Source organism: Balaenoptera ricei, chromosome 14 (assembly GCF_028023285.1).
Source record: "Balaenoptera ricei isolate mBalRic1 chromosome 14, mBalRic1.hap2, whole genome shotgun sequence".
Taxonomy (NCBI): Eukaryota; Metazoa; Chordata; class Mammalia; order Artiodactyla; family Balaenopteridae; genus Balaenoptera; species Balaenoptera ricei.
The window spans coordinates 38,253,423-38,267,533 of NC_082652.1; the positions used below are offsets into that span (position 1 = coordinate 38,253,423).

At 35.9% G+C, this 14,111-nt stretch overlaps 1 protein-coding gene across 1 annotated transcript in view; it reads left to right on the top strand.

Moving 5' to 3' along the window:
- The window catches only part of THOC1 (THO complex subunit 1), a 41,066-nt gene that overhangs the window by 21,046 nt on the left and 5,909 nt on the right, over positions 1-14,111 (top strand). The window contains exons 11-16 of the mRNA XM_059895427.1: positions 647-778; positions 11,668-11,768; positions 13,015-13,081; positions 13,280-13,330; positions 13,421-13,491; positions 13,898-13,993. Of these exons, the coding sequence (XP_059751410.1) occupies positions 647-778; positions 11,668-11,768; positions 13,015-13,081; positions 13,280-13,330; positions 13,421-13,491; positions 13,898-13,993 (518 nt within the window). The remainder of the gene's footprint in view (positions 1-646; positions 779-11,667; positions 11,769-13,014; positions 13,082-13,279; positions 13,331-13,420; positions 13,492-13,897; positions 13,994-14,111) is intronic.

The following is a 14,111-nucleotide window of genomic DNA, read 5'->3' on the forward strand; positions in this document are numbered from 1 at the left end:
CTGTTTACAGGAAAACCTCTTTCTTATAAGAATTCTCTATTTCTTTTTCTTGGCTCCTTAAAGGTCAGTTTGTCCTTTTTGTTGTAATCAAAATCTAAAGTTAATAGGTAGCTCTTAGAAGTAGCATGGTGTGTTTTCTGTGTTACTTTTTAAAGTTTTTATTTTATATGCAGTATCTTTTTTTCCCCCATAACTATCCAAATTCAGATTAAGTGGTAAGTGAGAAATCATCTGGAATTGTTCGTCAACTGGATAGGCTTTGACATCATTTTTTTATTTGGTCACAGTGTTTAGCACAAGAAATGCTTGAGAGTTTCACTGCTGATTAAACAGCTACTTTTACTGGTAAATTTCTGTATACTCTCAAAGCATTCCTTTCTCTGTTTGCCCCTTACACAAACTGCATAAGAAATCACATTTTTCCAGAAGTAGAGAGTTTATTCCTACTTTTACAATAACCATGATACCTCACAAAAAATAGTTTTACCCTCATTTTGCTGTCATAATTTTTCTTGTTTAGTGTGCCTTAAGGATGCATATACGGTTAACTGGGAATAAATTGTACATTATTTTGATAAAGAAAAGCACTAAACAAATGATTGGGCAACAATGCCAAATAAAACTAATTGATATTTTTACTTTGCAGTATTCTGAAGAAGTTCTAGCTGTTTTTAAGAGTTATAAATTAGATGATACTCAGGCCTCAAGGAAAAAGATGGAAGAATTGAAAACAGGAGGAGAGCATGTATATTTTGCAAAGTTTTTAACAAGTGAAAAGGTATAAATCTTTCTTTTTCACTAAGCATAGTAAGAAATGTTTTTATTTTTGTTTTCTCTATTTAGCTGATATCCTTTTAAGTTAAATACAGTAGAAAAGTTTCTTACTTTATTTTTGGTTAAAATTGATAAATGTTAGTTTGAGAGTCCTATTTCTTCTTGTAGAAGTAAGACTAATTTAATTTCAAAGGTGAAAAGTTGTTCTGCATTGTCTGTTTTGTAGATTTACTTTGGATTAAATACATTTTAGTTACTTTCAAGTACATATATTCTGAACCTCAAGTTAGGATTTCATTTGCATTTGTGAAAATATTTTGTAATTAGTTTGCCATTTAGGTACAAATAAGGGGTTTTAAAATTCCCTGTTAATCTTATTTACACAGTTTAATAAGTAATAAGTAAATTTTGTTCAAATACAATGCTAAGGCATTATGTAAGTTTCTAGTCAAGATGGCACATTGAGTTTGTGTTTCGATTCACTCCCTTTGCTCCAAACACATAGCAATGACAGGTAAAATATAAAAAGAGAAAACCAAAAAGACAAAGCTGGGCTTCCAGAGACAAGATAAATATCTTCATAGACCAGAACTGCCAAGTAATAAGTGAAAATGAAGCCTTGGGCCTGCTGACTGTATATTCCAAGCAGGTGGTGGCAACCAGGAGCTTGGCTACAGGTGAGACCAGATCCATGTGGGACCAGGAGCCAGAGCCATATTCACTGCTTGAAGCCAGAGACTGGGGTAGAACTTAACCCACTTTTGAAAAGAAGCTAAGGTAGATATTACCAGTCTTCTGCCAAAGGCTGTGGTTTCATAGGAAGTTGTGGGTCTAGGGATAACAAAGGCACAACTTTGTGTCCTCTGCTTGCTCTATGACCAGATATGAGATATCCCCAGTATACTCATGAAACAGCTGTTCCAAAAAGTCATCATGAGACTGTTTTCCAGACTTGGGCCCATGGACCTGGTAAAAGAAAGTGCAAAACTACTAGATAGGAAAAGGTATACACAGAGATAAAGAAGAAGAAATAAGCAACAATCCCAAAACAAAAGCCTTCCATTCAAAACTCTCTGATAAATTAAAATTCTGAAATCCAGTGCTAAGAAAGATCACCAACAAAATCAACTATTGGGATATATGTTTGTTTATTTTAGATACATAGCCTAACCAAGACTTTAAAATATATATGTTTTGGATAATCAAAGAGATAATTGATAGTACAGCATCCATGGAGAGTAAGAAATTGTGAAACTGAAACATTTCAGTTGAAATGAAATAGTAGTTTAATATGACAACTAATTGGGATTCTTGAAAATGAAAAAATATGATCATTGAAACCAAAGCACAGCACATAGAATTAAACTATAGTTTGGACATAGATGACAAGAGTACTAATGATGAGAAGTTCTCCCAGAACACAGCACAGAGACAGATTTTTTTGTTAACCTGAAAGCAGTTAAGAGCCATGGAAGATAGACTGAGAAATGCTAGCATATATCTAAGTAGGATTGCCAAAGAACAAAATGGAGAGAATATTGGAGAAACTAAAGGACTGAAGGAAGTCCCAAGTTCTCAGATTAAAAGTGTGCTACAACTACCAAGCAGGATAAAGAAAGATGAATCCATACTTCAGTACATTATGCTGTAACTGCAGGTATAGAGAGAAAACCTTAAAAGCCACCAAAGAGGGGAGGAAAAAAACACAAATATACTGGAAAGGAACAGATTTCTAACAGTTATCAATAATAGATACCAGAAAACAGGGGAGAAATATTTCTGAGAAAAAACTATCAGTCCAGAATTTCATGCCCAGCTAAATGCACTCAAGACTGTAGATGAAATAAAGACATTTTCATTCTAAGACCAGGAAAGCATACCACTCTAAGACCATCATTGTGAAAAACTACTAAAGGATGATCTTCAGGCAGAAGGAAAGTGAATCCATAAGAAAGGAGTGGAATACAGAAAGCAACTGTGAGCACAGAAATTGAAAAATATTTCAGTTTACTATTGACTAAAAACAAAAAAGTCATAATAACTGATTTTTAAAAAAATTTTAATGTAGTATGTAAACTAGATAACAATAAGAATCAGGGAGGGGAAAACAGATGTTTAGTGAGTAATTTAAGCATATGCTACAGTCCTTGTAATCCTCAGGAGGAGAAAAGGAATGCTGAATAAGTTTAGACATTATTATATTAAAAGGGAAACCACCAAAGGAAAAACAGCCTGTAGCTCTCAAATGTCAAGGGGTTACAAAGGGGACAAGAAGGAACATAGACTACTTTATAAATCCAACAGATGGCAGGAAGGGAGGAAAACAAGAGAGAAGGGTAGGTAAGTCCAAATATATCAGTAATGACTGTATAAACTGATTTAATTTACCTAATAAGAGAGATTAGCACATTGGATTTTTTTAAAATCCAGGTATATTTATTCATTTAAATGAACAGACATATAAAACTCTTTGGTTGAATAAAGAATTCAAAATTTTATTTTACCGTATGTAGAAAGGGAAGAAAATTCCAAAGCCTCCTCTAACTTAACAAAGAAGCTTCCCAAAGATATATACCTTTCAGAAAGCTTGAGATATCAATTTAAGTAATATTATCAGGGCAAAACAGTTAAAAAAATACAACAACCAGTAAGAGTTGTATGCTTTTAGCAGTTAAAGGTCACATTTCTCAGGACATGACAACTATTTCAAAACCCTGGATATCTTAAAAGACTTTTTTTTTTTTTGGACAGTTGACATTTCCAAGGACATTTTAGAAAGCAGCAGGATTATACATTTTCAGAGACATCTCCACATTGGAATGTAAAATCAGTGCTTTTGTATCGATCTCCATTCACCACTTTATCAGAACTGGTCCCTGAATAGTGTCTCCCTTACTGACTCTTTGTGAGCTTTGTTTCACCAGCAGTGCAGACAGCATGAGCTTTCAGGGTTAAGCACTGGAATTCCATTAGGTAACGTTTTGATAGAGGGAAAAGCAGGTTTTAGAAGCTTAAAACTTTACAATATGGGGAAGAAAAAAAGGCACAGAGAATTGCAACAAAGAATGTAAGGCATGTGATGTTTTGCATCTTCACTTCCATTTGTTGCCTCTTAAGCAGTTACTTTATCTTAAATTTCAACCTATAAAAGAACCCTTCCTGTGCAATCTTCATATTTTTCCTATGTATTTCCAGTGTTTGTTACTCAGCATCCAAGTGAAAATATTTGTAATGCACCACCTACAGCACCATTTGATAAGTTTTACTGCTTCACTAAAAGAAGCCTTCTAGCATTTCTATAACACCTTACATGATGTTTTACATCCCAGGATTTCTGAAAAGGCCATCCCACCTAAGTATGTGCCAATCTAATGTTACTTCTCAACTTTCTTCTGGTTGTAGATTTGGTAAATGACAAACACTCTTTATTTTTCAGGGATATATTTCTTGCCAGTGAGAGCTAGCCTAAGTGAAATCAAAAGCCATTTAAGTATTTGGAGTATAATTCTATAGCCCATCGTTTCAGTGGTGAGCAGGTTTAGGAGAGTGGTCTTGTCATTACAAGGTTAGGTCTTTCATCACTCAAATAGAGCATATAGCCTCATTTGATGGCCGTGTTATTACCCAGAACCCTTGTGTTTTGCTTACATGAATGTGGTCAAACTTTTTCTTAGGAGAGTTTTCCTTATATCATCCTTAGAAAGGATGATATAACCTTTCTAGTTAGAGACAGGCCGATCATATAGCAGCTTCAGGTAGGCACAGATTTTACAGATAAAATAGATATGTTTCTAACTTATCATACCTTCTTTCTTAAAGGTGGAAGTTTCCACTAGAAACTCATGCCTAGGGTATGATTGTAAACACTAATTTCCAACAATATAGTTCCCTTGTTAACGTAGCAAAATAATCCCTGGATTATTATTTTTAGTGGAGAACTGCCAGTTCCTTAAGTTTAGTCCAGAGTCATACTCAGAAATTTTAAGGGAGAATTTCACCTCTAATTGTCCAGTTTATCATACTGTGTGAAGGGCACTGTATTATTATAGGAATTTCTCCCTCAGTACTGTGTAGCATGTAAAAGTAGAACCAACATTTTAAAACAAAATTCCAAGTATCATGAGTGTTAACATGATGGTTAAAGGAATGTATTTTTGTATCTTTGAGTTCTTACAGAAAAAATTCCAGCCAGTAACTAGGTATGAGCTTCAGGGTTACCCAGTTCTTCAGAATACCGACTCCTCTTCCCTTTACAGTTGAGACTCAGTGACCTAATGAAAAAGATCCGGGGGAATACTCCAGAGCTATCAGTTAGCAGAGTGGTTGCCCCACAGTCACACACACTAGTGTGGTCATTAGGCCATTCTTGTTCATGGAGGTAAGAGAAATAACAGTTCTTCCCAGACTCTGCATTGTATGAAGAGCTCTCAAATAAGAACTTTTAGTCACTTAAAAAAAAAAAGTTCCTGGCAGAAAGAAGCTATCAGTACAGCCTTAAATTTTTCATACTTTCTCTATCCATTTGAGAGATAGCCAAGGCTGAGTCTTTATGTAGTGAAGGCAAAGACAGGTCTCATCTTTTATGAGACACACTACAACCTAGTTAGGCAATGACCTCAGAAGTAAGACCCTCCTATAGACAGACAGGCAGGCTAACCACTTTCCTATAATTTCCTTTAGTTACATCAGTTGTTTCATATGGGACTCCCTTTAAACAGGTCTGGGAGGTTTTTGGACAACTCTGGAACACCGCTTGAGTTTTCCTTGTCTGCAGCCAGAGAAAGAAACAGCCCTCCAAATAGTTCCAGGAGTGTACCATGAGGTTCCTGGAGTTTGTCAGAAATTTAAGTAGAAACTAGATCATTGATCCCTGTGCCCCCAGAGAAAAAAAAGTTATAGCAAAAAGCTGTTAAATGGGTGGTGCTGACATTTTCTTATAGGTCCAAGATGGAAGGCCTTACACTTTAAAAATCATATAAGCACTCAGCAGTTCTTAATAAGAACGGAGCAATGTTTTCCACTGATGAACCTTGATGTAAATCAGTTGTTAGACTTTACGTCTTGACACCATCCATCTGAGTTAACTGGTTGGGCTTCTCACAACTGTGATTAGAATATTTGACACACTTGATTCAGGCTTTGAAGTCATCTAACACAACATTATCTAGCACATCAGTGTTGGCCCTTGGGTGGCCACTGGGGAAGTATCAGAAATTTAGTTGGCCTACCATTAATATTTCTTAAGGAGAGAAACCAAATCTTCTGTTTACTATAGATCTCATTGTCATATGAGCTGTAGGCAATGTGTCTAACCACTATAGTTGAAATATATACAAACTCTTGGGTTAGTTTATTTTTCAGAATTCTCTTTTGATGTTTGACTTTCTCTGCTGAATTCCAGTTCTATGGCATGAAGGCATTGATGAATCGTTAGGGTTTTACAAACTGCAGTTTGTTTGAAGACTTTTGCTGACACTCATGTCAGTTTTAACATATGGGTGTACTTCCACTCACCTGAAAAGGTAAACACAATTACTAAAGTTTTACATGCATAAAATCAACCTGAAACGGTCCGCAAGGTGGGAGGCATGAGCTGCCCTCTTTATTGTGACACTCCTGTACTCTGTGGGCCTGACACAGGGCAGCTCCATAAATACCATTGAACATACTGGAGAGTTTAGAGCATACTCATCGTTCTTTATTATTTTTAGAATCCCTTCTGTGTGTGAGTCAATCCATAGTTATGCAAGCAAGATAAGAGTAAATTCTTTGGTGCTGCCAAGCAGCCATTTAGGAAAGACGAAAGATAGGGTTAAAAAAATACCCTGCCAGTGTAGACTGGATTTGGAGCCTAGTTCTGAAGAAGGACAAAGTATTTTATGCCACGTGTGTAGGTCACAAAGTGAGAGGTAAAAATTACCACTTTAAATGCATTAATGAAAAATTTAAGAGTGACAAATTGAGAATTCAGGAAGCTAAAAAAGATACGGAATAAACCTCAAGAGAGAAGTAAGTAATAATAATAGCACAAATTAATGAAATAGAACAAAGAAACTATAGAACATATCAGGAAAACCAAAGGCTTTGAAAAGAAAAATTTTATAAAAAAGATTTTTGTAGAAGTTCTTGTAGAACAGGCCTAAGGAAAAAAGTGAAAACGTACCAATAAAATAGGAGTAATTGGAAATGCAGAGACAGTAAAATGTGTAAGAGACTATATTTCTAACTGCTGATTTTTAAATCTAATGAAATAGTAATTCTGTAGAAAAACTTAATTACCAAAATGGATTCACAAAGAAATTAAAAGCCTGAATAAACATATAACTATTAAAGGAATAGTAATCAAAGTGACACCTTTCAAATGACATCAGGCCCAGATTTTTTTAGGTACATATTATCGGCACTTCAAGGAATAGAGGAAAAGCAACCCAGGTCCTTATATGAGATTAATGTAACTTTTAAATAAAATCCCAATAAGGACAGACCAAGAAAAAAAGTATATATATCAATTTCACTTATGAATAGAGATGAAAAATATATTGTAAAAACTCACAAATCAATTTTTTAAATTGATAGCTATTTTTAAAAAATAGAGACTAGGGGCTTCCTTGGTGGCGCAGTGGTTAAGAATCCGCCTGTCAGTGCAGGGGACACGGGTTCGAGCCCTGGTCCGGGAAGATCCCACATGCCGTGGAGCAACAAAGCCCGTGCGCCACAACTGCTGAGCCTGCGCTCTAGAGCCTGTGAGCCACAACTACTGAGCCCGTGTGCCACAACTGTAGCCCGCATGCCTAGAGCCTGTGCTCCGCGACAGACAGAAGCCACCAAAATGAGAAGCCCACACACAGCAATGAAGACCCAATGCAGCCAAAAAATAAATAAATAAATTTAATAAAATAAATTAAATAAAAAATAGAGACTAAATAATATCTATAATAATATTTATTATTTAAGTCTCTAAATAATAGACTTAATATTTATTAATATTTTAATAATCCCAGGATTGTATGATTCAATACCAGAAAGAGTAATATGAAATTAACAGATTAATGGTTTTTAAATAAAAACTATGATCATCTCAGATGCCAAGAAAATTATTTCAATACAGTCTAATACTCATTACAAAACCAAATCAGAAGTAGAAGGGAATTTTCTGTAACTTGATTAAGGGGATTGACAAAAACCCTATAGCAAGCATCATATGTAATGATCAAACTTTCAAAAGTATTCTCAGTAATTTCAAGAGCAAGACACGGATATCTACCAACCATATTTCTGTTCAGTGCTGTAGTGGAGGACCTACATTTCAATAAGAGAAAACAGAAATGAGAGTTATATGTATTGGAGAGAAAAGACTGAACTGTCTGTAATTGAAGGCAATATAATTGTCTACAGAGAAATTCCAAGAGAACCAACAAACTTTGAATTAAGGAGGCTTCAGCAAAGTTACAAAAGAAACATCAATAGTGTTCCTATAAGTAACTGATTACAAAATGTTATTTACAACAGCAATGAAAACTAATACCTATGAGTAATCTTCATGGAGAAAATTATAAAAATAAAGAGATACGACTACATTTATAGAAAGGAAGACCCAGTGCAACTTCTCCCCAAATGTGTCCATAAATTCAGTGTATTTTAAATCAAATCCAAACAGGCTTTTTGAGGGAACTTGAATAGTTGATCTTAAAGTTTTTATGGAAAAGCAAAAAGCCAGGAGTAACGAAGCCAAGAGTAACTTCTTCCTCCTAAGAAGGAACAGTTGCCCTATCAGATATAGATATTAAGACCTATAAAGCTCTAATAATTAAAACAGTAAGTATTAGTACAGGTATAAAGAAGAAAAAAGAACTAGGACTAGACAAAGTGAAAAGACAAGCCACAAAGTAGGAGAAAGATATTCACCATCTCCAGAACTGAGGAAGATTAGTATTTTGAATATACTGTTGACAAAAAGACAACCAAATGGAAAACTGGAAAGATGGTATGAACAGATAATTTACAGATGTAGAAACCTGAATAGCTAATGAGCTTATAAAAGATGCTAAATGTCACTAGTAGCCAAAGAAATTAAAATGAGATAATCACTTCACATTTGTCAAATTGACCAAACTTAAATATCCTAACAATAAATGAAATGTATTGGCAAAAGTGTGGGGAAAGGAGAACTTTAACACACCGCTGGTTGAAGTATAAATTGATACAGCCACTTTGCAGAGTAATTTTATAATAAAGAGCGAAGTTAAAACTTCTAAGATGTGGGCCCTAGAGAATCACACATATGCACAAGGAAATATATGACTCATTGTAACTTAGGTGTTTGCAAGTGAAAGTTTGGAAACGACCTAAATGTTCATAAGCAGGAGACTGGGTGGGTGGTAAATTTATACCCTCGCGTTCTATAAAGCACTGAAAATGGATGACTTAGGATGGGGGTTGGCAAATTACTTACTATTTCTGTAAATGAGTTTATTGGCTCACAGCCATGCTCACTCCTTTACGTGTCGTCTGTGGCTGCTTCTGCATGGCAACAGCAGAGATAAGTAGTCGGGACGAGGACTGTATGACCACAAAGCCTAAAATAATTTACTGACCCTTAACAGAAATTTGCCAACCCCTAAACTAGAGCTACACGTATCAAGTTGTGTAAATGTCAAACATAATATATGAGAGAGGGCTTATTGCAGAATAATGTGTGTAGAGTTTGAAAACGTGCAAAATACCTTGATATTTAGATGCCTCTATATGTATAATAGTGTAAAACATGCATTAGAATCAGCAACACCGAATACACGGTAGTGCTTTCCATAGTGGAGGGAGCTTATAGAGGGGTTCAACAGTTTTGATAATATTCTATTTCTTTAAGAAATGTGGAACAAGTAAAAATGTTAGGATTTGATAAGTAACTGGATCGTGAGACATGAATGTTGTATTAACTGTACCTTTTTGAACTTTAAAAAATACTCCACAATTTGAAAATTGGATATTTTGATCTGATGTGTTAATAATCACAAATTAGTAAGAATTTAATTAATGAGAATGCTCTTAATATTTTGTTTCTTAGTAAAGATTTTTTAAGCATTTTGTGTTAAAGTAACAGAAATGGAAGATTTCATACTTCAGTTTAATTTTTCCAGAGCATTGTTTTGCTTTTAAATTTTTATATTATGAAAAGTTTCAAATGTGCAGAAAGGAATATTGTTTGTATGTACGATTTATTGACAGAAAGGCACATAAGGATAACTAAGAAGAGTAGCCTGAGCCTTTTTAGGTTTAGAATAATAATCAGGAAGGCTGAGGCCTGAGCTAAGAGGTGTAGTAAAAGCTAAGGACAATAAAAGGCCCTTTGTTCACAAAACAAAGACAAGAAAGAAATATTTGACCCAATGCATGATGTAAATGGTGTAATTTTAAAAATAACCGAAGAAAAGCAGGACTAGGAAATATATATTATCGAAGAAAGAATACAATTGATAGTCCCACCTCTTACTAACTAGCTGTGTAACCTTGCAGGGGTCATTTTAACTTGTCAGGCCCTCATTTTCTTAAGGATAGTGTGATGCAGTTAGTTTAAATGATCAAACTAGTCCCCTCCCACCTGTGATTCAATGTCTTGTTGACTTCTGTTTTCAATCCATTGTTTCTGTCAAAAAAAATTATCACCCAACATAAAAAATAAGTGTGGAATAAGGGACTTAAAGCTCAAGGTAGATGAAAAGTTCATAAACAGCACCTATTTCTTCAAGCCAGGAGTTCCTGTCTTCACTCTAAGCTGAACGCCTCAGGGTCTTCAAACAGGCCAGTCTTTTACTTGCCTCAGTCTTTGTACCTCCTGTTTCTTTCTTCTATTCGCTCCAACTTTAGGTTCGCTCCTGTGGCTCACGGTTGCTGCTTTTTCCAGGAAGTGTTCCTGGAGTAGTTTAGGCAAATGGATGGATGGTGGAGCCTCTCGGTGAATTAGCCAACACCGGAGAAAAGCAGGCTTTGTTGAGGAAATTGGTGTGTTTTATTTTGGACAGGAAATCTGATCAAGTGTCAGTGGGACATTCAAATAGAGATAAAGTAGTAGCTTCTTGAGCACACAGATCTGGAGATTAGGAGCGAGATCTAGGTTGAGAGTATAGATTTGGTATATAGTTTGGTTATCAGCTTATACGTACGTGGTAATTAAAGAGGAGAGTGTAGATTGGAAAGAGAAGAAAGCATCAAACCAAATCCTGAAGAAAATCAGCATTTGAGGGAGAAGGAGAAGAGAAGGAGAGAAGAAGAAGATAGAAGAGTAGCCAGTGAGATTGGAGGAGAACTAGAAAAATATGACCCCATAGAAGCCAAGCATATCGAGTAGGATGAGGACTATGAAGAGTGCTCACTGGATTTAACAACAGATGAGTCATCGGTGGTCTTGGCAAAACACTTCCCGTGGATTGGTGACCCAGAACACCACTGGTTGAGGCGGGTTGAGGGGAGGATTGGAAACAGTGAATGTAGCCAGTTGCAGGCACTTCCTAGGACTACAGAAAAGAGCGACATCCCTCAGTATTGTATTGTTTATCCACAGGGACCTCTTCTTTAGCCATTATTTCTTTATATGTGGGAAAGTGACAGCCATACTTTACTTTTTTATATTTCTGCTTTTATCCTGACCTCAGGACCACAGATATAACATTGCTATCCACCAACATAAATACCTCATGGCATAAAATGGTTAAGAAAGCTAAATGAAGCTTTGCTACTCTATCCTGGGGCTTGTGCAGTAACGCCTCACATGCAGTGAGTTCTCAGCACGTGTTTTTTGAATTGAAATCTTCCATTTCTGTAATAGCATCACTTGCACCTTTAGGTAGAACTTGAATTTAATGTGGTGCTTTGTGTGTGTGCTTGTTTTTCGAGTAGCTCATGGATTTACAACTGAGCGACAGTAACTTTCGTCGACACATCCTGTTGCAGTATCTCATTTTATTCCAGTATCTCAAGGGGCAGGTCAAATTTAAAAGGTAAGTTAATATGGGGAGTAAATGGTTTATAAACAGCAGCAAAGAGAATGATTGCTTACTGATGTATATTTTTATGTAGCGCGCTCATTTTGTGTGGAAGGGTCACCTCCCTCAAACATTTCATTTGCAGCAATATTAGATAATCGGGGGCTTTTGTTAGCTTAACAAGATGCTAAGGTATTTGTTTTAGAGAAAAGGCATTGACTATATCTGCTGCCAGTGTCTTTCTTGCTGAGCACCTGGCATCCTGGGAGTTCTCAGTTGTCTTGGTGGGTGGAGGTCTTTGCTCCTGATTTCCGTCATTCCTCACCTCACTCAGACCTTCTCCAAACCTGATTTGCAAACTCAGCCAATAATACTTCTTTCTCCAGGTGTGGGACTATCTAGGACATTAGAACTGAAAAAAATTAAGTAAAGCTTTGAAGCACGGAGGAGTTCTAGTTTCTTTGGGGTTTCAGAAAGCCTAATGAGGACCTCCGCTGTCAGTCTGAATACCTCCACCTGTAGGGCGGACTAGTCCCTCTTGTCCCACCCAAACTGAAGCAGAGCTCCCTGTTGCTGGCTGGTATCGGAAGTTTGCAGAGCAGTGTTGTATTAGTTGTAAAGAATGTGGCTTCCTACCTGCTGGTTTCATCACCCACTAGCTGCAGTTCAGCTTTCAGACTTGTAATTTTAAGATAACACATAGCAAGCACTCAAAAATGTTATTTGTTATCCTTCTATCTGTTGTGGAGGTTTGGTATAGCATAGTAGAAATTGGAGGCAGACCTGGGTTTGAATTCAAGCTTTATGGCTTGAGCCTCTGTAGTCTGTTTAATATATGCACATGTCCTTGTTTTGAGAATTAAATGAATAATGTATGTAAAGTCTTTAGATCCTGGCACATGGCAGTCTATCAGTATTCGTTGGATGGCTATAAACTATAGAGCACCTAGTCCATAGTGAGAGCTGAATTAATGGCAGCTATTAACAATTTGGGTCTGCCTTCAGCCTCCTCTAGTGTTTTGGGGGTTTTATTCATCATATCTTGAATGTGTTTTAAAGGAACGTAGTGTGACGTATTTGAATGTGCATCTTGGAGAGAAGTATGATAACATTTTCTCTGAGGCTGTCATCCCACACTGAACTCCTTATTTTAGGGAGCGTTCATTGCTTTGTTCAGTGCTTCTTCAAGACAGTCCATAAACCTTAAAATTGAACATACATTCTTGTAACTCAAGCATGCTTTTATTGCTTTGTTTCCTAGTTCAAACTATGTTTTAACTGATGAGCAATCACTCTGGATTGAAGATACTACAAAATCAGTTTATCAAGTAAGTTCATCACGCAACAAACCCATGATTGAACAAAATGAAAATTTAGAATTTTCTTTGTTTCAGCCCCAAATAGGAAAATAAGGATAAAGTTAAGCTCAGGTACAAGACCACAAACACTTCTTGGTTCTCTGCCTACAAACCACTCCTATGATGCAGAAAGTTGTTGAAAGCTTAGTATATTCTTTCTAATCACAGCTACTATCTGAAAACCCCCCTGATGGAGAAAGATTTTCAAAGATGGTAGAGGTATGTGTTCTATATTTACATAGTCTTCTTAGCACCCAGTAGAGTTTCAAAGTCTTCATTATGGAAATGTAATTTCTTTGTTTTTCCCAGCATATATTAAACACTGAAGAAAACTGGAACTCATGGAAAAATGAAGGCTGCCCAAGTTTTGTGAAAGAAAGGTAAATATATACTCATCTCAAGCAATATGAGAAAGGCTTTCAGAATACAGTTTGGTATGATTATTTTACATCATGTACAGATATGTGTAAATGTATTTCATATAAAAAATGTAAATTGTATTCCATAAAAATTACAACCACTTTGATATACTTCTATTTGACATTTTTATCTCAAATTTCTTGTCATTAACTTCTCAGAACAAACTGATCTGTTATTAATTATTGGGAAAAAAATGCTGTGTACCCACTCCTTGTAATTTGTCCCCCTGGTGTGGCATTTTTGTCTTCTCTCTGATGAGTGTAATAATATGAAGCTTTCATATGAAGCTTTTTTAGGAAGAAAACAATAACTAAATTTTCTTTTACATTAAACATTTGAAATTCCAGTATGTTTTGTTTACCACAGAACATCAGATACCAAGCCGACAAGAGTAGTACGGAAGAGAACGGCTCCAGAGGACTTCCTAGGGAAAGGACCCAACAAAAAAATTCTGATGGGCAAGTAGGTTAACCTGTCTCATAGGTGGGATGTTATCACAGAGGCTTTTATATTGTGAAAATATTACTATAAGAACTCCCAAGGTTTTGTGTTTTTCCAGTTTTTTGTGTGTTTGGTATGT